This window comes from Triticum dicoccoides, chromosome 2B (genome assembly GCF_002162155.2).
Source record: "Triticum dicoccoides isolate Atlit2015 ecotype Zavitan chromosome 2B, WEW_v2.0, whole genome shotgun sequence".
Taxonomy (NCBI): Eukaryota; Viridiplantae; Streptophyta; class Magnoliopsida; order Poales; family Poaceae; genus Triticum; species Triticum dicoccoides.
Genome location: NC_041383.1, coordinates 553,481,797 through 553,496,696, shown reverse-complemented (window position 1 = coordinate 553,496,696; position 14,900 = coordinate 553,481,797). Strand labels below are relative to the sequence as shown.

At 43.6% G+C, this 14,900-nt stretch overlaps 1 protein-coding gene across 4 annotated transcripts; it reads right to left on the bottom strand.

Annotated features, from left to right (window-relative positions):
* Positions 1-475: 475 nt before the first annotated feature.
* On the bottom strand, positions 476-3,218 carry LOC119364805. 4 transcript variants are annotated; one of them, XR_005175151.1, is made up of 7 exons: positions 2,765-3,216; positions 2,557-2,693; positions 2,230-2,394; positions 1,913-2,089; positions 1,622-1,826; positions 1,351-1,436; positions 476-783 (listed from the first exon to the last, which is right to left on the bottom strand). XR_005175151.1 is itself a non-coding variant. In XM_037630339.1 (7 exons), the coding sequence occupies exons 2-6, from the start codon at positions 2,640-2,642 to the stop codon at positions 1,352-1,354; spliced, it is 726 nt and encodes a 241-aa protein (XP_037486236.1). In that variant the 5' UTR covers positions 2,643-2,693; positions 3,060-3,218; the 3' UTR covers positions 476-783; position 1,351. The 4 variants fall into 4 exon arrangements, 3 of the variants coding, with proteins under 3 accessions (XP_037486236.1, XP_037486235.1, XP_037486234.1); XM_037630339.1 differs by having other exon boundaries at positions 1,618-1,826; positions 2,230-2,398; positions 3,060-3,218; XM_037630338.1 differs by having other exon boundaries at positions 1,618-1,826; positions 2,230-2,398.
* Positions 3,219-14,900: the final 11,682 nt, after the last annotated feature.

Sequence of the window (14,900 nt, the reverse complement as noted above, 5' to 3'; positions counted from 1 at the left end):
CGGTCTATTCAATTTTAATTATTTATACTAGGATCACTGGCTGCCTTGAAGCATATGCAACACAGGATTAACGCGTTAGCCTAGGGATGATGAGCTATAGGTGTCAGCCTACAACAGTATTATCACAGTATCAGTGCATATGAAGAACTCCAGCAAGAATTAACAGTCATGAAGTGGGCATAAGCAATAAAATCACATTTTGATCCATCCTACAAGCTTAACTCCAAGAACGTATTGATATTGTGCCAATGTGCTAGTTTTTTTTTAACATTTTAAAATGTGCTAATGCGTCCGGTGCACCAGTAGCACCACAAGTACCGGCATTCTCATACAGAAAAGGCTGAACTTTCCTATGATGGCAGGTCTGCTCCCAATCACCAGCCCAATACAAATCCAAACAACTAAGCAACAAAACTAACCAGAGCCGAGCAGCTAGTCTTGACTGTTGACATGAAACAAAATAGGCTAAAGGCTGTTTGAGACGTAAAATATATAAGCTAGATTGGTAAAAGCTGTTGACACGAAACAAAACTACCCCATCTTATTTCCACAGATATGAAAGAGAAAGAGAGGATAAAGGTATCAACACAAAAATATTGGGGTGAATTTGGTCCAAATATATATGCTAGATTGGTAAAGGTATGTTTGACACAATTAAACTTGAACCCAACACATAGCTTGAAAAGCATGTCCGCTTCATGCAGTACACCAATTGGAAGGGAGCATAAATGAAATCGCGATCCATCTTTCCTAACCCTTTCTCCTTCATGGCACCATCCATTCCTGCAGCAAGTAAATTAGCATCAAAATGTGACCTCTGTTATATTTCGATATTTCATAGCCGATATAAAAAATAAATTAGAATGCAAAAATGTGCTCTTAAAGAGACATTTTATAGCTAGTTCTGATGTACAGAGAATATAATAATGATTACAGCAAAAATAGCAATGAAGCTAAACAGTAGAACCTTTTACAAACAGAATTTACATATTTAGCCCATAAGAGATATAAATCTATGATGTTATAATCAGATGGGCACTCAAATCTGTCAAGACAAAGAACAAATCTTGTTTGTAAATAGATAAAAATTCTGAACCAGTGTAAGCAGCATAAATGGGTTTTTAATAACCAAAATCAAACGAGGAACCAAGATATATCAGCCGCATTTTCCACTGAAAGCTAGATGGCACAAAGCCAGAAGAACTCAGCAAAGCTTCTTCTATTTTCAAAACATCAAGTGTCATTTTTTTCAGATCCAGAGGCAAATGAAATTGTTTTCAATTTGCTGTTCCGTAGTTCATTCATTTAGTTTGCCTTTTGCATCAAAATGATTTCTGGGTTCAACCATACCTCAGTTTCCGTTGCTGCATGTGGAGGCACATGATGCAACATTTCCTTTCTCCTCAGAAGCTGGATCAGAGTTTACAAGGCTGTCCCTGGAGATAGTAGAGTAAGAGATGGTATTACTGAGCTAACAAAGCCAAGACAGTATCACTCAATTTTACACTTATACTAGCATTAGTACCAAGCAAACAACAGCAGCACAACTCAAATGATTAGAAAGCAACACAAAAAACTTATCTCAAGAAAGCAACAGAAATGTTGCTCAGATTATACCTACAATGATTCTCAGCATCTTCTTCAAGTCTAGCAACAAAATCATACCGATAATCATCATGAGCAGAATGTTCAAGAGATCCGTCAAATTTTTGCCTTACAACTTCTAAGGCAAAGCGCCGGATCAATCTGTTCAGGTAGGATACGTTGGAGTCATAATACTTATCCCTCAGGTTCCGAGTCATCAAGCCAGCTTCAATTGTAATGCCCTTGACAAATCATGATTTTGTAATGAGTTACAACGAAGTTGAATAAGAAGTATAACACATTTTGGTTTGATTTTTTGCATACATACCAGCAGGGCAGCTTTTTTAACCAGAAGAGCAGCATCAGAACAAGCCTGAGAACCTTTCATGCAACTTAAGGCAAACATCCGTATCTGTGTGCTCTCGTGGGGTGATTCTTCAGGGTCCAGAAGACTGGGATGACAGCTCAGCCTCTCAACGATCAACTCGCTCTCCTTCGCAACACACTTTGGACCATTGCAATGTTTCATAAATGGCACAAAGATAGTAGTAAGCCCAAGGTATAAAATCCTAAATTTAAATACAGGGTATAAAATCCTAAATTTAAAGTGACGCACAAGTTTATTTAGTCAAATTAGATGCTTACTGTGGCAGCGATCATGGAAATAGGAGAATCTCCTTCACCGCTGTTGGAACGGATAAGTTCATAAGCGCAGTTTTGGATATTGTCACTCAGACTGATCTCATCATGGGGGACATGGGTGTGCTTGTACAGCCACTCAGACTTCAATCTAATTTCCTGATCCATACACTTCCTAAGGAGAGAAATCATGGGTTAGTTTGCAGTTGGTGCAGATCAAGAATTCTAAATGATACATACTGCGAGCTAGCAACTAGATATATGGCCACATGTACATGCAAATCCGCTTGTTTTGATTTCGTGCAATCGGGGTAGGTTAGAGATGTTAATTACCAACTTGTAGGCATCGGGATCATGATAACGAGGAGCATTATGATCGCAGAACTTCTGGAGGTATGCACGATACGGACACCAGTCATCTAAAGCTTGAGGATATAGGCGATTATTTCCCCATGCTCTCTCAAAAAGACCTGAAACTGTATGATTAGAAAGATTGCGCACGCATCCCAGCAAAATAAAGCAAATAATTTGAGGGACTCACGGGGAAAGTGGATCATCAACAAGGGAGGAACGGATCTATCCCCTTCCTCCTCAATATCAATATCAATATCAAGGAATTGGTCACACCATGAGACCATCATCGCATAGAGACCCCTGAGGGCAGCGGCAGGCTCAATCATCACATCACAATCATCCTGATCTTGATCCGATTCAACTTCCATCAAACCCTCCCCCTTCGAGGTCGGGATAGGAGGAGATCCCGACGACGCTCGCATTGCGGCGGGCTAGATCTGATGTATGGCTTAGGGTGTTACGACGAGGCGGAAAGAACCTACCTCCAGTTTCTCCGGCTTTATCTTTTTTGAGGTAGGGGGCGGAGGAGACGCCGGTGACGCTCGCACTGCGGCTGGCTGGATCTGCTCTAGGGGTTAGGGTTAGGGTTACGGCGGTAGTACGAGGCAGAAGGAACCGACCTCCCGTCTCTTCTCTTTTCAACCGGGTGAACGACCAGGACCATCAAGCCCCCTCCACCAAGCGCGAGTTTCTGTCTGTTAGATCTTCGATCGAAACGATCGCATCCGTTTGTTCAGGTTTGAGCGAGTCCTGCGTGAAATACTTCTTTTTTAGGGTTTCTGCGTCAAATGAGCAATGCTACACTCGTGAGCTGTTTCTTACTTAGTTGGGACAAATTGATTGGAAGAGAAAGGGATAAGGGGCCCACACCCCCTGGAGATTATATTTTCCTAAAGTCTGACTTGTGCAGCTGCGCTCGTCCGCTGGCGCGAGCGCACGGATTACAGCCGTCCGATACGATGTGCTTGCACGCGATTCGTCCAGACCAAGTGCCCGTTACGGATTGCGCGAAACGTGCGGCGAGTGGTGGGCCCGACCCCTTTATTCCAGGCGAAATCGCTCCCCCCGCCCGCACCCCCCGCTCGTCTTGTTCGAAACCGCCCGCACCCCCCGCAGATTTCATTCGAACTCCTCTTCCTCTCCCTTTCCTCTCCTCTAGCAACGGCGCGGCGAGGCGGGGTGCTGCAGTGGTGGATCCGGCGTGGAGTCGCCGGTGCGGGAGGCTGTCCGCGAGCGCCGCGAGTCGCCGGGTGCAGGCGGAGGTAAAACGCTATTTCCTCCTCCCCTGCTCCCCTATTTTTCTCGCTCTGCTCCCCTGTTTGCGCTCCATGGAGTTAGGGTTTCGGTGAGGGGGCGGGCACGAGGTTGTCCATGGCGTCCTCGGGCTCCGCGTCGTGAATGCTTTTGGAGGGCGTGGCGTTGCTATGGCGAGGGGAGGGGAGGGGTGGGTTTGTGCTGGGGGTAGGCGGGATTGAGTCGCTGTAAGGGGATACACGCGACCAAATCCTAGTGACTGGCGCATAGGATTCGTTTTTTCGATGTTGCTTGCTTCTCAAGACGCAAGTGCTCATAATTTCGATGGAGTTGCTTAGATTTTTCCTGTAATTTGTGAAATGGAGGGGCGGGGCAAGGGGATGCATCTGACTGGGGGCAGTTGCTCATTTTTTTATGGCAGTTGCTCATAAATTCGATGCTAGTTGCTTAGTTTTTTGCTGCAAATTTTGCGAGGGGGGGGTCAGGGGATGCATCTTACCTCGGTAGTTTTTCATAAATTTGATGCTGGTTTCTTAGGTTTTTTCCTACAAATTTGCGAGGGGGAGGGTCAGGGGATGCATCTGACTTGGGCAGTTCATGGAGGGGTTAGGGGATGCACTGTTTTTTTGGGGGGAAATTGTTTTTGTGATTGGTTGATTTTAGTTTTAGTTATTGCCTAGATTTGCAACACCAAGTTGATATCCTTTTTGTAGTGTTCTTTAAATTTACTGTATGAAACATGACGTTGCTTATATCCACCATCGAGTTGCGGTCCTTCATTGCAACTATGAATAGGAGATGAGATATCTCTCATGAATAAGCGGCAAAGCCTGAGTGTTTTTTGATCTTTTAGCTAATGTGATGAAGATGAACATGTGACTTTTTGTGATGGGTAGTTTTTTTTATGTGCTTTATTTTTAGTTGCCACAAAATAATGAGTAGTTGCATAGTTCTCAATACCAATTTGCTTTTGCAAGCACTAGCAATCCAGTTGTTGAGTTATCTCTGGGTAGGGAATAAATGGAGTTTTGTTCATCTCCAAATGAGTGATGTTAGTGTTGGGGAACGTAGTAGAAATTCAAAATTTTCCTACGAGTCACCAAGATCTATCTATGGAGAGACTAGCAACGAGGGGAAGGAGAGTGCATCTACATACCCTTGTAGATCGCTAAGCGGAAGCGTTCAAGAGAACGGGGTTGAAGGAGTCGTACTCGTCGTGATCCAAATCACCGGAGATTCTAGTGCCGAACGGACGGCACCTCCGCGTTCAACACACGTACAGCCCGGTGACGTCTCCCATGCCTTGATCCAGCAAGGAGAGAGGGAGAGGTTGAGGAAGACTCCATCCAGCAGCAGCACTACGGCATGGTGGTGGTGGAGGAGCGTGGCAATCCTGCAGGGCTTCGCCAAGCACTGCGGGAGAGGAGGAGGACTTGGGAGAGGGGAGGGCTGCGCTAGGGGAAGGGTGAAGCTCCCATGCGCCTCCCCACTATATATAGGGGTGGAGGGGGCTGGTTTCTTGCCCTCCAAGTCCATTGGGGCGTTGGCAAAGGTGGGAGGAAAGAAATCCCATCATTTCCTTCCCCACCGATTGCTATCCCCCCTTTTTAGGGATCTTGATCTTATCCCTTTGGGATATGATCTTATTCCTTCTAAGGGGGGATCTTGGTGCGCCTTGACCAGGGGTGTGGGGCCTTTCCCCCACTACCCACGTTCATGTGGGTCCCCCCATGTAGGTGGGCCCCACTCCGGAACCTTCTAGAACCTTCCCGGTACAATACCGAAAAATCCTGAACATTTTCCGGTGGCCAAAATAGGACTTCCCATATATAAATCTTTACCTCCGAACCATTCCGGAACTCCTCGTGACGTCCGGCATCTCATCCGGGACTTCGAACAACGTTCGGTAACCACATACAAACTTCATTTACTAGTAAGTGTGCACGTGCAACACACGTCTATTTGAACTAATAAGTGTGCACACGCAATACACATCTATTTGGATTAACATATTATACTAAACTTAATACAAGACAATTTATTCATAAATTTGAAATTTCCCTATAAAGTACACGATCTCTTATTTCCAACTCGTACAAATAATTTGAAATATCATTTCTTCTTAATCAACATGTCTCCTGATTTAAAAGACCACCCACTTTTCTCAATGTATAAAATTCAAAATTATTTTGAAGATTCATCATGATTCTTCATATGCACACATTTATGCAAGTATAGTCACACATAAAAATGTCACTTAGGACAAACTAAGGAACCGTTTCAGTGCCAACAAATTCCAGTCAAGAATTACACAAAATCGTCATGAACATATACAGAAAAAAGTGACCTCTCTTTCTCTGAGATTGATCGAACAACAAGTTTCTGTATATATCTATCCGACACTACTACATATATACAATATAACATCTCTTATAATCCCTAACATCTAAAATCGATTTCAACTTCCATATGGCATTCTCCGTCTTTATATATGACATGGTCAAGAAAGAATCCCGCCAATTCCTCTTGAATTGCTCGTATGCGATCATGTGGTATGAGTTCATTCCGCATCTGTCACATCTAATTTAAAGAAGAGGGTCAATACATATATATGAAAGAAACTCAACACAATTGATGGTAATAAAATAAAATTGTGAATATTATTTATGTACTAAATGATATGAAATTTACCATGACCACAAAATATCCTACATTCATCATCATCATAATCAACATGCAGTTTTTGCTTCTCTTGTATGTAGTCCAAGTTTTCTATCAGGAAAACATGTTAGCTCAACTATAGATAAGGATGGTATGAAAATGCTCATGTAAAATTACAGTTGCCATGTATCTGCTGGACAAACAAATACACTTATGCAAACTTCAGGTTTTTTTAGTAAAACTTATGCGAACTTTAGTTTTTTTTCATTAAAACTTATGCAAACTTCTGGGTTTTTTCAGTGAAACGTAATTTCATGACTGCAAGTAAGATCTTGGTTCAGCGAATTTGTCTGTGAGTTCACTATGTAGTCGTGAGTTGGCCATGTAATAACCGGTAGTCAGTACTTAAAAAAACAAGGATGTCTATTGCAGGTACGTGAAAATCAGTGAAAAAATAAAGAAAGAAAGAAGGCGAACGTCTCTGTGTGTGCTCCAACGCTCCTCTGTTTCTCATTGCCTCATCTCTAGTTCCTGTACTTCTAGATGTGTCACCACCGGCGAGGTAGCGATGACAGTAAAAAAACAACACTCGATACTTACTTGATTAATGCGTGTGTGTGGTGCGTTCGCGTGAAGGCGAGAGTCTCCGTCGTTTAGGCGTGCGAGCGGCCGCGGCGACCGTGTCCTCTCACCAGCTGGGCGGCACTGTTGACGCAGGTGAGTCAGTCGTCCAGCTTTCAGGCGGCGGCCTCCACGCACCAGGATTAGCTTTGGACGACGTCGTCCACGCGCGAGTACCGGACAAGCGTGTCCAACGGAGCAGCACGCGTTAGAGCTGAGGGAGTCGGCGGTGGCTTCGGGCGAGTGAGATGGGGCCGTGATTAGCTTCACCTGCTTCACAGTGGCCGAGACCTGCACCGCCCTGGGGACGATAATGGTTGGCGACTAGGCGAATCTACATGCATGGTTGTGGGGGCAGATTTTTTTGGCCCGCTTATACTGGTCCGAGATACTCAGCATTGCCCCCACTTGAAGGACCTCGACGGTGGGTGGTTGTCAGCGTGAGTGTTGTGGATGGAGCCGAAGTCGACGCGGATGCCGGTGGTTCCCGGAGAGCATGCCCAGGATGTGGACGAAGTCGTTGCAGTCAGTAGAAGTGTGTTCGAAGGAAGCCGCAACTCCTCCTCGCGTGTCTCCCATTGTGGCTCGCGTGGGTGGTGGGCTGGTGACGGCTCGCGACTCGCGATCACGATTCCCTGATAGGAGACGATAGGATGCGCTCGCGATTAGTTTCCTAATAATTAGATGCGCTCGTGATTGGTTATCTAATAGGATGCAGCCATGATTTGTTTCCCAATAATTAGATGTGTCCGTGATTAATTTCCTAATAGGATGGCTCGTAATTATTTTCCTAATAATAGGATGCACGCGTGATTTTTTTTCCTAATAATAGGATGAGTTTGTGATTAGTTTCCTAATAATTAGATGTGCCTGTGATTAGTTTCTTAATAGGATGTGTCCGTGATTATAGTTTCCTAATTGACCAGGCATGGACTTTCATATTTTCCTCCGCGGTGGAGACCGGTCAATCAATGTAAATTGCTAAGTGCACACAGAGAACAGATTCGGTTAAGGCTAGCCGTTAGATTGAGTTTAATGGGACTAATCATGCGGTGGTAATGTATCCGTGTACGTTTTTTGGGGTGCACTTAAAGAAGATAATGTTTGCTCTTTTATAAGTAGTATAGATAACCTTAGCGTCATCGAACCTTAAGTGTGTAGACCCTACGGGTTCGGGAACCATGCAGACATGACCGAGACGTTCTTCGGTCAATAACCAACAGCGGGATCTGGATACCCATGTTGGCTCCCACATGTTCCACGATGATCTCATCGGATGAACCACAATGTCAAGGACTCAATAGATCCCGTATTCAATTCCCTTTGTCTAGTGGTATTATACTTGCCCGAGATTCGATCGTCGGTATGCCGATACCTTGTTCAATCTCGTTACCGGCAAGTCTCTTTACTCGTTCCGTAACACATCATCCCGTGATCAACCCCTTGGTCACATTGTGCACATTATGATGATGTCCTACCAAGTGGGCCCAGAGATACCTCTCCGTTTACATGGAGTGACAAATCCCAGTCTCGATTTGTGCCAACCCAACAGACACTTTCGGAGATACCTGTAGTGCACCTTTATAGCCACCCAGTTACGTTGTGACGTTTGGTACACCCAAAGCATTCCTACGGTATCCGGGAGTTGCACAATCTCATGGTCTAAGGAAAAGATACTTGCCATTAGAAAAGCTTTAGCATACGAACTACACGATCTATGTGCTAGGCTTAGGATTGGGTCTTGTCCATCGCATCATTCTGCTAATGATGTGATCCCGTTATCAACGACATCCAATGTCCATGGTCAGGAAACTGTAACCATCTATTGATCAACAAGCTAGTCAACTAGAGGCTTACTAGGGACATGGTGTTGTCTATGTACCCACACATGTATCTGAGTTTCCTATCAATACAATTATAGCATGGATAATAAACGATTATCATGAATAAGGAAATATAATAATAACTAATCTATTATTGCCTCTAGGGCATATTTCCAACAGTCTCCCACTTGCACTAGAGTCAATAATCTAGTTCACATCGCCATGTGATTAACACTCACAGGTCACATCACCATGTGACCAACATCCAAAGAGTTTACTAGTGTCACTAAACTAGTTCACATCATCATGTGATTAAGACTCAATGAGTTCTGGGGTTTGATCATGTTTTGCTTGTAAGAGAGGTTTTAGTCAACGGGTCTGCAACATTCAGATCCGTATGTACTTCGCAAATCTCTAGGTCATATTGTAAATGCTGCTTCCACGCTCCACTTGGAGCTATTCCAAATGGTTGCTCCACTATACGTATCCGGTTTGCTACTCAGAGTTATTTGGATAGGTGTTAAAGCTTGCATCGACGTAAAACTTTACGTCAAACTCTTTATCACCTCCATAATCGAGAAACATGTCCTTATTTACTCCAAGGACAATTTTGACCGCTGTCCAATGATCCATTCCTGGATCATTCTTGTACCCCTTGACTGACTCATGGCAAGGCACACTTCCAGTGCGGTACACAGCATAGCATACTATAGAGCCTACGTCTGAAGCATAGGGGACGGCCTTCGTCCTTTCTCTCTCTTCTGCCGTGGTCGAGCTTTAACTCTTAACTTCATACCTTACAACTTAGGCAAGAACTCCTTCTTTGACTGATCCATCTTGAACACCTTCAAGATCATGTCAAGGTATGTGCTCATTCGAAAGTACCATTAAGCATTTTTTATCTATCCTCATAGATCTTGATGCTCAATGTTCAAGTAGCTTAATCCAGGTTTTCTATTGAAAAACACCTTTCAAATAACCCTATATGCTTTCTAGAAATTCTACATCATTTCTGATCAACAATATGTCAACAACATATACTCATCAGAAATTCTATAGTGCTCCCACTCACTTCTTTGGAAATACAAGTTTCTCATAAACTTTGTATAAACCCAAAACCTTTGATCATCTTATCAAAGTGCATATTCCAACTCCGAGATGCTTACTCCAGTCCATGGAAGGATCGCTGGAGCTTGCATACCTTTTAGCATCCTTAGGATCGACAAAACCTTTCTGATTGTATCAAATACAACCTTTCCTTACGAAAACTGGTAAGGAAACTCGTTTTGACATCCATCTGCTAGATTTCATAAATGCAGCTAATGCTAACATGATTCCGACGGACTTTAAGCATCGCTACGGATGAGAAAATCTCATCGTAGTCAACTCCTTGAACTTGTGAAAAACTCTTCGCCACAAGTCGAGCTTCATAGATGGTGACATTACCATCCACGTCCGTCTTCTTCTTAAAGATCCATTTATCTCAATGGCTTGCCGATCATTAGGCAAGTCCACCAAAGTCCATGCTTTGTTCTAATACATGGATCCTATCTCGGATTTCATGGCTTCTAACCATTTGTCGGAATTTGGGCCCACCATCGCTTCTCCATAGCTCGTAGGTTCATTGTTGTCTAGCAACATGACCTTCAAGACAGGATTACTGTACCACTCTGAAGCAGTACGCATCCTTGTCACCCTACTAGGTACGGTAGTGACTTGATCTGAAGTTTCATGATCACTATCATAAGCTTCTACTTCAATTGGTATAGGTGCCACAGGAACAACTTCCTGTGCCCTGCTACACACTAGTTGTAGTGATGGTTCAATAACCATATCAAGTCTCCACCATCCTCCCACTCAACTTTTCGAGACAAACTTTTCCTCGAGAAAGGACCCGGTTCAAGAAACAATCCCTATTGCTTTCGGGTCTGAATTAGGAGGTATGCCCAACTTTTTTGGGTGTCCTATGAAGATACATTTTATCCGCTTTGGGTTCGAGCTTATCAACCTGAAACTTTTCCACATAAGCATCGCAGCCCCAAACTTTTAAGAAACGACAACTTAGGTTTCTCCAAACCACAGTTCAAACGTTGTCGTCTCAACGGAATTACGTGGTGCCCAATTAAAGTGAGTGCGGTTGTCTCTAATGCCTAACCCATGAACGATAGTGGTAATTCGATAAGAGACATCATGGTACGCACCATATCCAATAGGGTGCAACTATGATGTTCGGACACACCATCACACTATGGTGTTCCAGGCGGTATTAATTGTGAAACAATTTCCACAATGTCTTAATTGCGTGCCAAAGCTTGTAACTCAGATACTCATCTCTATGATCATATCATAGACATTTTATCCTCTTGTCACAATGATCTTCAACTTCACTCTGAAATTACTTGAACCATTCAATAATTCAGACTTGTGTTTCATCAAGTAAATATACTCAACATCTACTCAAATCATCTATGAAGTAAGAACATAACGATATTCACTGCATGCCTCAGCACTCATTGGACTGCACACATCAAAATGTGTTACTTCCAACAAGTTGCTATCTTGTTCCATCTTAGTGAAAACGAGGCTTTTTAGTCATCTTGCCCATGTGGTATGATTTGCATATCTCAAGTGATTCAAAATCAAGTGACTCCAAACGATCCATCTGCATGGAGTTTCTTCATGCGTATACACCAATAGACATGGTTCGCATGTCTCAAACTTTTCAAAAACGAGTGAGTCCAAAGATCCATCAACATGGAGCTTCTTCATGCGTTTTATACCAATATGACTTACATGGCAGTGCCACAAGTAAGTGGTACTATCATTACTATCTTTTGGCATGAAAATGTGTATCACTACGATCAAGATTCAATAAACCATTCCTTTAGGTGCAAGACCATTGAAGGTATTATTCAAATAGATAGAGTAACCATTATTCTCCTTAAATGAATAACCGTATTGCAATAGACATAATCCAATCATGTCTATGCTCAACGCAAACACCAAATGACAATTGTTCAGGTTTAATACTAATCTTGATGGTAGAGGGAGCGTGCGATGTTTGATCACATCAAACTTGGAAACACTTCCAACACATATCGTCTGCTCACCTTTAGCTAGTCTCCGTTTATTCCGTAGCTCTTTTATTTCGAGTTACTAACACTTAGCAACCGAACCGGTATCTTAATACCCTGGTGCTACTAGGAGTACTGGTAAAGTACACATTAACATAATGTATATGCAATATACTTCTATCGATCTTGCCAGCCTTCTTATCTACCAAGTATCTAGGGTGATTCTGCTCCAGTGGTTGTTCCCCTTATTACAGAAGCACTTAGTCTCGGGTTCGGGTTAAACCTTGGGTTTCTTCACTAGAGCAGCAACTGATTTGCCGTTTCACGATGTATCCCTTCTTACCCTTGCCCCTTTTGAAAACTAGTGGTTTTTACTAACCATCAACAATTGATGCTCCTACTTGACTTCTACTTTCGCGGTGTCAAACATCGCGAATACTTCAAGGATCATCATGTCTATCCCTGATATGTTATAGTTCATCACGAAGCTCTAGTAGCTTGGTGGCAATGAGTTTGGAGAAACATCACTTTCTCATCTGGAAGATAACTCCCACTCGATTCAAGTGATTGTTGCACTTAGACAATCTGAGCACAAGCTCAATGATTGAGCTTTTCTCCCTTAGTTTGTAGGCTAAGAAAATCGTCGAAGGTCTTATAGCTCTTGACGTGAGCACGAGCCTGAAATCCCAATTTCAGCCCTCGAAACATCTCATATGTTCCGCGATGTTTCGAAAACGTCTTTGGTGCCTCAACTCTAAACCATTTAATTGAACTATCACGTAGTTATCAAAACGTGTATGTCCGATGTTCGCAACATCCACAGACGACGTTTGGGGTTCAGCACACTGAGTGGTGCATTAAGGACATAAGCTTTCTATTGTCCACATAATCGCTACTGTCAACTTTCAACTATATTTTCTCTAGGAACATATCTAAACAGTGGAACTAAAGCGCGAGCCTACGACATAATTTGCAAAGATCTTTTGACTATGTTCAGGATAATTAAGTTCATCTTATGAACTCCCACTCAGATAGACATCCCTCTAGTCATCTAAGTGATTACATGATCCGAGTCAACTAGGCCATGTCCGATCATCACGTGAGACGGACTAGTCATCATCGATGAACATCTTCATGTTGATCGTATCTACTATATGACTCATGCTCGACCATTCGGTCTCTTGTGTTCCGAGGCCATGTCTGTACATGCTAGGCTCGTCAAGTCAACCTAAGTGTTTCGCGTGTGTAAATCTGGCTTACACCCGTTGTATGTGAACGTAAGAATCTATCACACCCGATCATCACGTGGTGCTTCGAAACGACGAACTTTCGCAACGGTGCACAGTTAGGGGGAACACTTTCTTGAAATTTTAATGAGGGATCATCTTATTTACTACCGACGTTCTAAGCAAATAAGATGCATAAACATGATAAACATCACATGCAATCAAATAGTGACATGATATGGCCAATATCATTTTGCTCCTTTTGATCTCCATCTTCGGGGCTCCATGATCATCATCGTCACCGGCATGACACCATGATCTCCATCATCGTGTCTTCATGAAGTTGTCTCGCCAACTATTACTTCTACTACTATGGCTACCGGTTAGCAATAAAGTAAAGTAATTACATGGCATTGTTTAGTGACACGCAGGTCATACAATAAATAAAGACAACTCCTATGGCTCCTGCCGGTTGTTATACTCATCGACATGGAAGTCGTGATTCCTATTACAAGAACATGATCAATCTCATACATCACATATCATTTATCACATTCTTCTTGGCCATATCACATCACATAGCATACACTGCAAAAACAAGTTAGACGTCCTCTAATTGTTGTTTGCAGGTTTTACGTGGCTGCTATGGGTTTCTAGCAAGAACGTTTCTTACCTACGCAAAAGCCACAACGTGATATGCCAATTGCTATTTACCCTTCATAAGGACCCTTTTCATCGAATCCGATCCGACTAAAGTGGGAGAGACTGGCACCCGCTAGCCACCTTATGCAACAAGTGCATGTCAGTCGGTGGAACCTGTCTCACGTAAGTGTACGTGTAAGGTCGGTCCGGGCCGCTTCATCCCACAATGCCGCCGAATCAAGATTGGACTAGTAACGGTAAGCATATTGAACAAAATCAACGCCCACAACTACTTTGTGTTCTACTCATGCAAATAATCTACACAATAGACCTAGCTCATGATGCCACTGTTGGGGAATGTAGCAAAAATTCAAAAATTTCCTACGAGTCACCAAGATCTATCTATGGAGAGACTAGCAATGAGGGGAAGGAGAGTGCATCTACATACCCTTGTAGATTGCTAAGCGGAAGCGTTCAAGAGAACGAGGTTGAAGGAGTCGTACTCGTCGTGATCCAAATCACCGGAGATTCTAGTGCCGAACGGACGGCACCTCCGCGTTCAACACAAGTACAGCCTGGTGACGTCTCCCATGCCTTGATCCAGCAAGGAGAGAGGGAGAGGTTGAGGAAGACTCCATCCAGCAGCAGCACGATGGCATGGTGGTGGTGGAGGAGCGTGGCAATCCTGCAGGGCTTCGCCAAGCACTGCGGGAGAGGAGGAGGACTTGGGAGAGGGGAGGGCTGCGCCAGGGGAAGGGTGAAGCTCCCATGCACCTCCCCACTATATATAGGGGTGGAGGGGGCTGGTTTCTTGCCCTCCAAGTCCATTGGGGCGTTGGCAAAGGTGGAAGGAAAGAAATCCCATCATTTCCTTCCCCACCGATTGCTATCCCCCCTTTTTAGGGATCTTGATCTTATCCCTTTGGGATATGATCTTATTCCTTCTAAGGGGGGATCTTGGTGCGCCTTGACCAGGGGTGTGGGGCCTTGCCCCCACTACCCACGTTCATGTGGGTCCCCCC